General features: G+C 42.9%; 2 protein-coding genes across 3 annotated transcripts; both read right to left on the reverse strand.

Moving 5' to 3' along the window:
- Positions 1-789: 789 nt before the first annotated feature.
- On the reverse strand, positions 790-10,781 carry dhx37 (DEAH (Asp-Glu-Ala-His) box polypeptide 37). The gene is made up of 26 exons (XM_052067181.1): positions 10,656-10,781; positions 10,419-10,588; positions 10,217-10,329; positions 9,133-9,505; positions 8,408-8,556; positions 8,211-8,303; positions 8,033-8,129; positions 7,729-7,842; positions 7,418-7,634; positions 6,727-6,825; positions 6,579-6,649; positions 6,358-6,493; positions 6,190-6,266; positions 5,802-6,034; positions 5,492-5,603; positions 5,305-5,411; positions 4,311-4,499; positions 4,033-4,157; positions 3,836-3,952; positions 3,281-3,453; positions 3,102-3,216; positions 2,229-2,366; positions 2,060-2,154; positions 1,589-1,662; positions 1,394-1,491; positions 790-1,306 (listed from the first exon to the last, which is right to left on the reverse strand). The coding sequence occupies exons 1-26, from the start codon at positions 10,753-10,755 to the stop codon at positions 1,230-1,232; spliced, it is 3,462 nt and encodes a 1,153-aa protein (XP_051923141.1). The 5' UTR covers positions 10,756-10,781; the 3' UTR covers positions 790-1,229.
- A 699-nt stretch (positions 10,782-11,480) lies between these two features.
- Positions 11,481-13,388, reverse strand: gp1bb (glycoprotein Ib platelet subunit beta). Of its 2 annotated transcripts, XM_052067300.1 has the most exons (2): positions 12,812-13,388; positions 11,481-12,655 (listed from the first exon to the last, which is right to left on the reverse strand). In XM_052067300.1, the coding sequence occupies exons 1-2, from the start codon at positions 12,812-12,814 to the stop codon at positions 12,026-12,028; spliced, it is 633 nt and encodes a 210-aa protein (XP_051923260.1). In that variant the 5' UTR covers positions 12,815-13,388; the 3' UTR covers positions 11,481-12,025. The 2 variants fall into 2 exon arrangements, with proteins under 2 accessions (XP_051923260.1, XP_051923261.1); XM_052067301.1 differs by lacking the exon at positions 12,812-13,388 and having other exon boundaries at positions 11,481-12,676.
- Positions 13,389-13,615: the final 227 nt, after the last annotated feature.

Raw genomic sequence — 13,615 nt, forward strand, 5'->3', positions numbered from 1 at the left:
AATATTTACAGTGTAGATAGTTGACCAATGCTGTAGTGTTTAAGCAGGGGTAGCAAAATTTGCTTAAAATTTAAACATTGACAATAAAGTTTATACCAATCCAAAAGTACTTAGGTAAAAATACTTGTCTGAACAGACTCCGGTAAAAGTAGGACTGATTCGCATTTTGTTTGATTTTTGAACAGAACAGTACATACATTACATGAAAATATGACGCAGTCTTATTTCCATCTGCATTTAGACTATTTTACCTAATTAAACATTTTAAAAAAGACTCTAAAATGTCCACAAAGTTCAAATGAATATTTTTATGCAATACACCTTTTTCCAAGCTGAATCTTAAAAAAAGAAATCCACCATCAATGTGACGTATAACTTAATTGAAAAAGTCATTCAAAGAGGAATGAAAAATGAACTGAGAATGAGGTTGCAAAAGTGTTCGCATGTGCTTATAACTGTGAAAGTGACCAGGAATTAACCAATCATGTTCAAACTCAGCACAATGAGTGTGTCTTTGAATAACGTCAAGTTGAGGCATTCTACTAGTTAGTTATTCCTGGCAAATACAGCATGGAACACCGTAAGTACAGTCATAATGAGGTGGAGAAAAGTGGTACGTATTACAGTACCAACAACTGGATTGCGCTCCAAAATTGATGAAAATATTAGATGAAAGCTCGGCAGGGAGGCTGACATAACAGTGAATTGTGCTATAGGAATTTCTGGCAAGTACTGGCTGTATAGGAGAACTGACAACAATCTCCCGTCTTCATACGTCTGAGGCTTGGCCATGGGCTAGAATGGCAAGATTTATTTATATAAAAACATCCAAGCCCAACGCTGGGGAAAACGTGTTATGATCTGATGAAACAAAGGTTGAAGTTTTTGGCCAAAATTACAAAAAGGTTTTTTTTGTTGTAAACACAACACTGCTCAACGGTTACCAAAAGAACACCATACCTACAGTGAAATGGCAGCATCATGCACCGGGGTTTTTGTTCTTCATAAAAAAACAAAGTGTTCATATTTTAATGAGTCTTATGAAGACCAAATCAGATGCACATGATTATAACGGGGGCACAATTCAAATTCAGCTGAACCGCAATTGAGGTATTGTCTTTCATAAAATCCATGTACAAAGAGTTTGTAAAATGCAACAAAGTGAAAATGGTCATTCAATGACAAGCGGAGGATGAATGCAGGGCTTTTTTCCATTCAGAAGTTGGCCTTTATACTGGTGGCCAAGTTTTGGCAACGTCCTGATGCATGGCCTCAGGTAGCCACATGCAATATGCAGACAGCAAAACTGTGGGGAGAAAATAAGACGAGGCAAAAACGTGTTAAACAAATTCTGACACTCCATCTTGGCAGCTACAGCATATCAAGTCCGTACATTTATTGTCAGTCTTCCACAGGGCGAGGAGAGCGTCTCTGCAGTCGACTCTCTGCGACATCAGAGCTCCCAGCACAGCTTCTGTCCTGGGTTGCAGCCTACAGCACAAAGAGAGAAGAAGTCAGACTGTTTTTTTTTTTTTTTTAGTATTGTTGAAGACGGGGAAGGTATGCGTGTATGTGAGCATTGACTTACTTAGCCCATGATTTCATCATGATGGAGGGGTTTGACAGCAGATGGCTCCTGTGGGCCTTCAGTTTCGGACACACCTGCACAGCACACATGAAAACTCAAGACCAACATCAAGGCTTTACACATGACATCTGCCATGATATTTAGCAATTGCGATTTTTAATGAAACATAGTTTTTAAAAAACACAGTTTTCAGGAACATGGCTTAAGTTTCACTCAAATGGCACTTTTTAGAGTAACGACTTTTTATTAATTGTATGTTAACATTCAACTATGACTGACTCTATGTCAGGCACAGTGCATCCAACATATTAGATGAACTAGAACGGTTGTAGTATCGTAAAATTCAGCCATAAAAATCCTCAGTGCGGGAGAAGCCGCAAAGTGAAAGGTTTATAATAGTCATAAAACTATATGAACATAACCGATGTTTTTTGAGCAGATAGAACTGAAAATCGAGTCTGTCGGTAGTACCTGCCCATCTAGAATAAACTGAGCAAACAGTTTGTATCTCTCCAGACCATCGGGATACTCCATCTCCACCGCGGGAAGCTGCCACGCCACTCGGACTGCAAAAACACCAAGTGTGCCATTCGTGTCAAGAGTGGACAAAAGACAGACGACGTTCTTGCTGCCGGCTTACAGAAGGTGCTTGAGCGATGACACCTGATGCCGCCTGTGGAGGAACAAAACCACGGCGCCGGTGACTCCAGAGGAGGGTCAAGATGGCAGTACTGAGGCAGCAGCTGAGGCACCCACTCGGCTTCGACGGCAGACACACCTGACGGCAACACAACCATCAAATCACCAATGATTTTTTTTCCCCCTTCTTTCTACCTACATTCTTGCTGCTGGAGGCTTTAAATTTCCCCAGTGTGGAACAAATAAAGGATATCTTATCTTATCTTATCTTATCTTATGAGGCATAAACTTGTAAAAACAGGCTTCAAAGTGGAAATTTGGCTTTTAAGTCTTTACGGTCAGCACACTTGCACAATCTAATAATGCATACCCATCTCATTTTTATGAGTAGAAGTAAAATAAAGCTGAAATCATGTGCTTGCATAAGTGCGCACACCCTCTGCTACCTGGGGATGTGGCTGAATTAACGAATCACATTCAAACTCATTTTTGCCACCATTTAAAGTACCGGTACCAGTGAATAGCCCCAAATAAAATTCCACTGCTGATCTAATTGGCTTTTCCTGTTTGTGCTAACACCGACTGCTATTTGGAACTCTTCATAATTCCCTCCACTTTGTCCAAAGGCCCCATTTCCAAATAAAGAAGGAAAAAAAAGCAGGACGCTGCCAGCACCATGCTTCACTGTTGGGATGGTCTTCTGATGATGATAATGCATTTTGGAATTATGGCCCAAAAGTTCACCTTGCTTTCATCAGACTATGACACATTTATGCTATGGTCCAATCACATTGCAGGACTTACAAAAACATACAATATGGGTTGAGTCAAGTACTCCCTGTATATGACACAAAAAGTAGGCGCGCTCCCTGACCTTTCATGTACATCTTGGTGGTCTCCATTATTTCCTGGTAGACGACAAACTCGGGCAGCGTTTTGAACAGCGGTGAGGTCGGGTGAATGAACACCGGGTCATCCATGAGTGGCGTCTGTGTACAGGAAAAGGGGTAGAAATTGCACAGGTGTTGGCAGTTAGGGTTATCTAAAGCACACCTTGTAAGCGTCCTTCCATTTCGGGTTTAACAATTCCTCCGCCTGGACTCTCCTCGCCAGATGGTCACCGAGGCCTGCCAGAGTGATCTGTCGCAAGCAGACCACCTGGTGCGCCGTAGGGGGAGACATTTTGGGGTTGACGAACACTCCCATATCAGGGCACACGCTGTTCACTGTGCAAAAAATAGAAAATGAGATGATGTGTTTCAGCCACTGAGCAGAAAGCACATTATGAACACTGACACTGACCACAGGTGGATTTCAAGAAATGAGAACCATCACGGAAAAGTGACTTTATTTCAGCACTTGAATTCAACAAGTAAATCCCATAAATTATATAGATGGACTACAATCAGACTGAAATATTTCATTCATTCATTTTCATGATTATAGTATACAGCTAAATGAAAACTCCAAATTCACCAGTTTTTCTACTTTCTCATCATTTTTGCTGCTGTAAAATGCGGATTTCTCCATTGTGAGCCAAATAAAGGTTTTTCTTCTTCTTCTCAAGATATTGGACTATGACAAACGCAATCAAATGAGTTTGAGTACCTGCATTCGTGAGTTGACTCCTGAGTCGGCGAACCTCCACCATAGCTTTGTACCTCAGGCCGTTCTCCTCGCAAAATTTAGGAGTGCAGCCGGCGAACTCACACGCACCGACAGCACCTGATGTCAAACGCACACACGTGGTCTAAGTTTCATGCAGGTTCTTGCCGCTCATGCCATGTGAGAGGAAAGAAATTTACCCAGCATGACCATGATGTCCCCGAGCAAGAGTGACGTCCCTTGCCCCGCCCACAGCCTCCTCATTTGGGCCATCCGAGCACGACGCTGCGATAGCTTGGAGCTCTCGTCTTCGCTACCTGCAGGTCTGAAAATCCAAAATCAAAAAGGGTGAAAAAATATATTGCAGAGGTTCTCAAATATACAATCTTGTCTTCCCATTAAGGAGTCCCTGGCTCTCCGCACCCAAGAACTTAAGCGAACCACTGAGTTACCGAATCAATTAGTTTGTGCTCCTTACCTGTTGAGGTCTTCAAAAAGCTCCCGGACTGTCATGGCGGCGACCACGGCGATGACGTAGGGTAAGCACTCCTGCTGCCGGCCCAGCGCCAGCATTTTGGCATAGCGCGGTGCTACGGGGAAGGAGGCCATTGCTCTGCCCAGCGGGGTTATGGGGCAGCTCAACCTTGCTCGCTCCATCTCTTTCGCGCTGGAAGGAGACACCGACATTTCATAAACGACACATCTGCCTCGGCAGAATATAAGAAAACATCCACGACGTGGAACAAATATACACATACAGTACATTATGGGCTAGTGACACTCGGTAGAGGATTTATTCGAAAATGATTGATTATTGATTCGAGAATTGGTCAATAATGCTGGGGAACAATTTGAAAAATAAATGTAATCTGTTGCGTTAGGTTTTCATGATGGTGAAAGTAAAATTCATCATGTCGCACATCAAGTTTTTTTCTCCACAACCGATCCTCCAGATAAGCAACATTCTACTGATTAGTTGTTGTAGGACTGTGGGAAGAAGAGTTGATTCCGATTGGACTCATTCACAGCTGCGTGGCAACTTGTTTGGGCAGTTACAATTGAGACAGTGCGGTGAGGGGTGTGTGCAGCTCCCAATTGGTCAGTATCAATATCTGTAAAGAGAAAGCTAGCATAGGAAGAATCAAAGAGGATTAGAGGAACGCTGCGAATGTTTTGGCTGTTCGGTGTATGGCCCTCTCCATTGTAAAATGCCATGAAGTGATGATTATCACCAGGAATACGTTCCAGATCCACCCCCAATTTGTGAAAAACTGGAATGTGAGCTTTTTTGACTTTCAACATGACTGTGGTTCTCCTTTCCGACATGTGAGAGCATTACAGGAAGTCAATTCCGCATGTTGTAAAAACCCAGAACAAACAATGGCTTGAAAAATGGCACGAATGATGAACCAAGATTCAGTGGGAGAACACTCTTTTGATAAATGGAATTGAATCAGAGCTGGGACAATTACCTTCCAAGGCGAGGTGGCTCTTTCAGAGCTCCTAAGGAGACCAACAACTGTTCTGCTGCTACAAGAGCCTCAGTTGAAGGAGGAGTAGGGAAGGGGAAATTGACCACCTGCATGTCGTACATATCGTATGTGAATATTTTCTTATTTTTTTCTGCAAATAGACTTTACGTGACGACCTGAAAGAGACCTTCTCGATGTTGAGGTCCTTCATCTGCAGGACCAGGTCGTCCACCGGCCTGCGAGTGATCTCTGCTTCTGAGAACGGACTGAAGTCACCAAAGACTGCCGATGAGTACAACCTGCAGGAGGAAGATTGTGTAAATCAACGTTTCCTAACCTTTATTGATAACCCCAAAGCACATAAAGTGGTCGCCTGACCTACAAGTTTAAATTAATTCCATCACCAGTTACACAACTCAAAACATTTGTATCTCAAATCAGTATTGCCCATTGAAATGAATATAAAAGCCATTAATCCGTGCTAGGGCCACATTGACCTGTAACAATGTCCTGGCTCCGTTCGTCCCGCTCTGCCCGCCCTCTGATTGGCTGCCGCCTGCGAGGTCCATGTGACCTTGAAGGATGACACGCCCGTCACGCGGTCATAGAAGCGCTTCTTCACACGGCCGCAGTCGACCACGTATTTGATGCCAGGGATGGTCAGCGAGGTTTCGGCCACATTGGTGGCCACCACGCACAGACGAGTACCAGGGGGAGGGGCCCTGAACACCTGCATGCACACACGCACACACAGAAGCACTTTAGACAAGTTAAACCTTTCTCATGATACATGTTTTCGGTGTTAATTCACGGCACAGTTGATTGTAGGTTATTTGATTGAGGTTATGAGTAAAGATACAGTAGAGTTAACTTAGTTGTGTTCACCTTGGCCTGTTGCTCTGGAGCCAGCAGAGAGTAAAGCGGGAGGACATACATGGGGATGGACGGGTCACCCTTCACATCTATGGGGACAAAACACAACCTAGTTCATCTTTTGATGTAGTAGAGTATTTCACGGACCTAAAGAGCGGTGAAATGAGCGGCGACGTTTGCCTGCGTCGTCAGGGTCATCTCCAATGTCCAAGTCCGAGCCTTCGTCCTCGTCCTCGGCTATCCCAGCCTCTCTGTCCTCGTCCCCTTCGTCCACAGGCTGGGCGGAGTAATTGTCCAGGTCGATACGGGGCAGTGACTGCAAGTGGAGACAACGCAGCGCTTAATCATGTAATCAGTTATCAATGTAGTCGAATGACAGACAACGCAATAGTGCAACATACAACGCTCTTCTTCTGTTTGGCCCTTTTGAACCTCTTTACTGTTTCTGAGGTGTCGTCCTCCTCACCATCAGCTAAACACAAAAATGCTTTCAAAATTAAGCCAAAACTTAGATTCCATCCGAGTTGTTTTAGCGCGAGCGACACTCACCGGTGGTTGTGTCGCCCTTCTTGAAGGGGAAAGCTTTTCGCAGTCGTCTACAAAGGCTGTGAACCTCCGCCTGGCCGGTGAGAAACACCAGAATGCCCCCTGAAGCAAGGAGAAAGGAAACGGAGTCTACAACTAAAATCTCCAAAACTAATCTAGTTGGCAGGTGAGACTTCAAAGTTGTACAAATGTCATTTAACCCTCCTGTTATGTTTGTTTCTTTGGAACAACAAAAACATTCGTGGTTCCATCAAAATTGTAACTAAAATAGATTTTTTGGGGGAAGCAGAGGCGGGGGGGATGTTATTACTGAAAAATACCAGAAATACAATCATTGCGTTTTAAGATTTGATTTTTTTTTCTTCTGCAGAATTGATCAATTTGCAACTTAACAGTGGTGTTGGGAAAACAAACACAACTGAATGCTTTGATAACAGAGTGGAATCCTGCTATTCACGGTGCAAATGGACCGAGCACAACCACGAATAATTGATGCTCCCCTATTAATATACAGTACATAGAAAATGGTGAATAGAGAAGCTTTTCTTCAAATAACAGAAGATAAGATTGTTTTTTAAATCATAAATAGATGAAAAGCTGGATCACATATATGCGAGGGTCCACCATATTACTTTTCCTACTTACGATGCCTTCAATTAGGAAAAACAAAACATGAAAATCTCGTAATGCGCACCTGAAGGCAACATGCGGTGGATCTTGCAGGTCTTATGAAACGCCTCCCCCGTGTAATCATCCAGCGGGGTACGTTTGTTAAAATGTATGGTGACAGGAAACTGGCGGGCGTCCACTTTGACGATGGGTGGCGGCGTCTTGAACAGCTTCTGGTTGTCGGTGAAATCCTCCACGCGCAGAGTAGCGGACATGACCAACAGCTTCATAGGCAAACCTTTCTGAAGATGCAGAAAACTGCTGCTTAGCTAACATTAACACACGACTTATCATTTAAAAAAACACACACACACACACACACACAGTGTATGTCACCTTGTTTCTGAGGGGAACTATGCGAGAAAGCAGTCCTATGAGAATGTCCGTGTACACGCTTCGCTCGTGGGCCTCGTCGATGATGATCGCGCTGTAACGTTGTAGCAGGAAGTCCTGACATGACATGGATTCAGCAAAAAAAGCAAAAAATAAAAATAAAAAAAATCAACTATTATATAGTCTTATATACCTTACGGTGATGCTGACTCAGTTATCGGATGCTACTAATTAAACCAAAGGTAATAAACGGAGTCGATTTTATTTTATTTTTTTAATCTGATCTGTTTGCTCACAAAGCTTGTACCTTCTGGATCTCTTTCAGCAGAACGCCGTCCGTCATGAACTTGATCTTGGTCTCATCCGTCACATTGCCCTCGTATCGAATCTGATAGGACACCACGCTGAACAACCAAAATACAGCTCAGTCGAGGGCGTCGTCGTTTCGAAGCAGTCGCAGGGCGAACCCGTGAAGAGTGAGTTACCGTGTGGAGAGGTTCATCTCTTTGGCGACTCTGTGCGACATGCTGACAGCTGCGACTCTTCTCGGCTCGGTGATGCCAATGATGCCAGTGCCACTGGAGGAAGAGGACACATGATCACTGCCTCCAATTTGAAATGTTTGAATCGGGATCGCAATCATTTCAAAAGGGTGCGTTCCAGGCCCCGAGGACCAACTCACCTAGCGTAGCCGGCTTCATAGAGAAACTGAGGCACTTGTGTTGTTTTCCCACTTCCTGTCTCTCCACAGATGATGACGCAGTGGTTTTCCCTCACGGCCTCCATGATGATCTGCTCCTCTGCCAACACTGGTAGCTTCAAACGAGCAGCCTACGGCCCACGGGTGTTGAGGTAATCACAAATGAATAACATACTAATAAAATCAAAAACTGTCAGATACTGTATGTGGTTGTTTGTCAATTTGTTAGTTAGTAGGCTACTTCCTGGTTCAAGGAAGATGAAGCAGGTTAATCATTGGATAACGACGTTTACATTACATTGTGTCGGCGATCTGAGACGAGCTGTGGTTTAATTTTTTTTTCAGCTCCACTTTCAACATAAAAGGCCACAGGCGTGGAGTTTTGGGGGTCCAATACGACATTGGAAGCAGGAGAAAAAAAATGTCTCCGACGGCCAGTGTTTAAGGACCTTTGTCAAAATTACTCTGGTGAACATTTAAACAAAGCCAAATTGTGACGCCAATTTTTTTGCCCTTGAACAAAGCTAAATTATCATTATTAAATTATCCTCGGAAGAGGATAGTTCGAGCGTGGGTTTTTTTTCCCCTCTCCCTACCCAGCGTTTTCCTTTCTGAATTCTGATTGTAATTTCCCCATTGCGGGACAAATAAAGGATATCTTAATCTTAATTAGTAATATTACATCATTAGCATAATCATTGACAAACCTGCATTTTTGGTGATCTATCAACCGCGATGAAGATCGCCGGCTGTGACGACGTCGTCGTCATGTCGTTGGAAATTGACTCCTCAGTCGGTTTTTTCTGTGTCCACTGCTGTTCCTGATTCACCGCCTCTTTTATCTCCTCACAGGCAGGACTTGGTTCTTTACATTCACTCGTCGCCGGAGTTTTGTTCACTTCACTGTTTTCTTCCTCCTCATCATGATCGTCATCATCACTAGTTGATACGTCACTCATATCTTTTACTCCCTCATCGTCCTCCTCCTCTTCTTCTTCTTTCCATTTTCTCTTCCTGTTGGCCCCACTGACGCTGCTGATCTTTGGTCCAGAAGCTCCATCTACAACTTCATCAGGTGACCTGAAAAATCCAGGACTAAGTCATCTAACACTTCAAAAAAGAGCCACGTGTTACTTGAGTTGTTGCAATCTGGTCATGTGATCGGAAATCGGGGCCATCACGTAGCAGAAAATTGGTATCGGCTGAAAGAAACCTAAAGAGGTGGCTTCATTCCGTAGTCTGTGACCTGTAGTGCATAACGCCTTTGTTCTCAGAGTTTGTGTTCGAGTTAGACACAAGCTTTTGTACGGAGAGAAAATGTAGAAACATTTTGCTTACACGCTGCCTTACAGGACAAGTCTACAAAGCCTGGTCTAACCAACAGCTTGCCGAGATGCACCATCAAAAAAGTTGAAAGAGCGACAAGTGAGCAAATACGACACATTCAAATGACTTATCTTCAAAGAGACATCTAACGAGTGTGACAAACAAATGTAGACCCCACTGATTGCATTTAACAAAGCAATTCATCAATATTGTTACTTCAGCAATATCAAGCAGTCATTCAACAACTGTGCATCTGTAATGATTCTATAATTTTAAGACACACACTCCTAAAAAAGTGTGGTTTACTATTGAAGAAATTAAATGTGCTTAATGCATTCCTGGGAAGTTGCATTTTTTTTAATATCGGCTGTCTCGAGACTCAACCAGGATTAAAAAAAAAAACTAAAATACGAGCATCCCGACAACTACTATTTCGCCCCTACTACTTTCTTTGTCTCAACATACTGTTTCGTGTGGTAAAGCTTTTCCCCTGTGCCCAATTTGGATGTGGTGTAGAGGAGCTTCAGTTCAGACTCTGGAACCTGCACCTCAGCCAGTCGTGTCAGGATGTCAGCTCTCTGCACACAACACAACAATGTCCACGTCAAGCAAAAGTGCGAAAAGTCCGAGATGTTGAGATTTGGGGATGGAAGTGTCGACTTGTCACCTGAGCTTTCTTCTGCTTTCTCTCCAGCACGTTTTTCAGGTCCTTCCTCTGCTTCTTGGTGAGAGGTTTCTTTTTGGAAACGGGAGTCACTGAGGACTTTTTCTTTTTTGATTTGCTGGCCGGGAGGACCAAGGCGTTGCTCTCATCGACACCCTTAAGTCTTGTCACATCTACGGAAGAAATTGCCATGAAAAATAAGTCCAAGAAAAGCGTATTCGTGGTGTCGTTTTCAGTCACCTAGTTCAACTACAATATCAGCCTTTTCTTCGTTTATTGGTTGTTCAGGTTTGCTCTGTTGCCTCCCTTTCCAGTTGTGCTTCTTTCTCAATTTGCCCATCTCTACCTCAGGGAAGGGAAACGAATAGATGCACGCATTTATAACCCCAACAGTGTTACGTATAATAAATGTTAATCATACAACTCGCAACCAAAAATAGTATAAAATCTACATACCGTTTATTGGACACGGCCACGATTTTTATGACCGCTTTGCTTCAACCTCACGTGTAAACAGAAGTCAAGTCCTAAAAGAAAACGTTTTCGTGATGAAAACAGTCCCAATACAAAGGTTCCGCATCAAAGTAAACTCAAACCAAGGAGTACCACGCACGAGAAACAGAAAAAAGTACACACAGTTTATTTTTTTCAATGGAAACAATTTTATTGAATTATTCACACATTCGTGTAACGTTTTAGAAACCTCACATGTATCCATGGGTAAGTCCACCCGTCAAATGTGTCCGTACTAAAAACATATACTGTACCCGCCCCGATAGCCTTCCTCAAATAAAAACAAGAGAATACAGGACCATGCGAGAAACAAACTAATCGAGGGTTGGAAGAATTAGTACCGAATCCTCTTCTTTTCCGAAAATCAGCCTAAATTAAATGTCTTCTTGTTTCTGATTAAAAAAATAAAACGTAAGGACATTTGGTGCACGAGTAATTTTAATTGCTTAATTAGCATGTTACAGTAACTGTAATTTTTACGGGTTTCTTATATAAGACGCTTGGGGAAATCCAACTGTTCCCAACCACAAAACAGTTGAGGAAAACATGAGGTTCCGTTACTATATCTTTATTACCAATACAACAAAATGTGTCACAATTTCCATATTGGACACATTTAGCGACCCGCTTAAAACACATTAATAATAATAATAATAATGTATTTTATTTAAAAGCGCCTTTCATGCCACCCAAGGACACTGTACAGACAATATGAAAATACAATGTAAAAATTAGTAAGCGAGATATTATATAAAAACAGGACATAAAATCATAGGAAATGGAAGAGTTATGTGTTGTAGGCAATACAATACAGGACAATGTGGTCAATTTTATCCAAATGTATTAAATGACTCACAATAGTTTTTGTATAACCTACATTCCCAAACCATGCATATTCAGTCCAATGGAGACTTTAAAATGGCCATAGGTGTGAATGTGAGCTTGCGTAGGTTCCAGCTTACTGAAGACTATAAAAGGGTCTACAATCAGCAACATTTATTATGCTTTTACAGACATTTTTAAAACTCCTTCTGCGTCTTCAAGACTTTCTTTTTTTTATTCTTCTTTACCATTTTTGTGTGAAAGATAGAGCAGTTTCAACTGCTCCTGTCAGTTAGAGGCAAATACACAGTTTCTCTCTCTCCAGCTGTGAGGCTCTCCTCCTTGGTTCTCCTGGCCTCCCTGGAGAGCTTCTCAAACCTCCTCAGGAAGACGATGACGGCGACCAGCAGTGCGGCCTGCACCAGCACAAACACAAACAGGAGCGCCTGCGAAGTCAAGGCCAGGTCACAGTACCAGTAATGGCAGGAGTCCAGCACCTCCTCCTCAGTCAGATACTCCACCAATCTCCCTCTGAGGTGGGGAGGGGAGCTACAGTTAACGTGAAATTGAGAAGAGTAACTTCCGCCGGGACGATGTCTCAGCCAGGCTCGCAGGTACAGGACGCCGCAGTCACATGTCCACGGGTTTCTGTACAAGGATACCCGGCGAAGGGATGCGAGATTGTCCAGAAGCCCGTTCGGGAGAGTGGTCAGCCGGTTATTGTGAAGGCGTAGCTCGGTGGTGCCCTCAGGGAAGATGCTGGGCAGGTTGGAGGAGTTGAGAAACCTGCTGCTGCAGTCCACCAGGCTCCCATGACAGCTGCAGGGATGCGGGCATGCCAAAGAACTTTGACCTCCAAAGATGAGAAGACACAGAAGTTGGAGTTCCTTCATCCTCGGGAATGACTGAAGAGAGAAACAAGCTTAATGGTGATGATTCTCAGTCATCCAGGTCATGACTCTCAAAATCAGAGGTGAGCCTTTGGCCTGATATGATGCGGGTGCCAAAGGCCTAACTAAATTTATGACAAATATGACATGACAATATTATTTTGTACTTACCATGAGTGTTGTATGTTGTCCCTGTCGAGGCGTGTTGCTCTCACCAGCTTCAATGTGAGTGTGATGCTGCCGGCTGGCCCTCACTGATAAGCATTTCTAACAGGATGTGCGCTGTGCACTATCTCGCTTTATTTTCACGCTAGTTCACCTCCTAATAGGCCGCTAGGCATTATTTTTATAAGTCGAAAAAAAAAATATTGAATCGAACATATTTCGACATGCTCCATTATAGCGAAATGTTACATTCCTTTCTCAAGTTTGAAAATGAAAACGTCGAGGATTAATGGGTGCAGATCTGCCCCCAAGTGAGGAAATGCAAACAAAAATGCCTATTTTCAAAAAGTCACATTTTAAGTCATATTCTATTCAATTCAAATTTGGTAAATACAAACAGAACAAAGTAATAACACTTGATACACGAGCTGTATCAAAAGATTTTTTCCAAACGAGGTTAACTGCATATTAGCTCTCAGCACGGCTTAGTAGTAGTTGTACACCAAGTGCAAAGTACCCCCGCAAAAATCCATCTTGTTGAATGAGTAGTGTTCTAATCGTGTCAATGGAAACCGGACATCGATATTGTGTATTGTGACCAGTCAGTTTTTTTAGTAGTACGTAACTACGGTTTTAAAACTTGTACAACTGGAACAAAAACTGTCGAATTGACAATAGAGTGATGTGTGTCAAGTCAAAAGAAAAGTAAACAAATCAAGGTCTTCAGAGTAAATGATATTACCATTGCAAAATAATTAAAGTAAAAATATTTTTAAACCTGTCTCTTTCGTCCCACATCATCATTTTTTT

The sequence above is a fragment of the Hippocampus zosterae genome, chromosome 6, assembly GCF_025434085.1.
Source record: "Hippocampus zosterae strain Florida chromosome 6, ASM2543408v3, whole genome shotgun sequence".
NCBI lineage: Eukaryota > Metazoa > Chordata > Actinopteri > Syngnathiformes > Syngnathidae > Hippocampus > Hippocampus zosterae.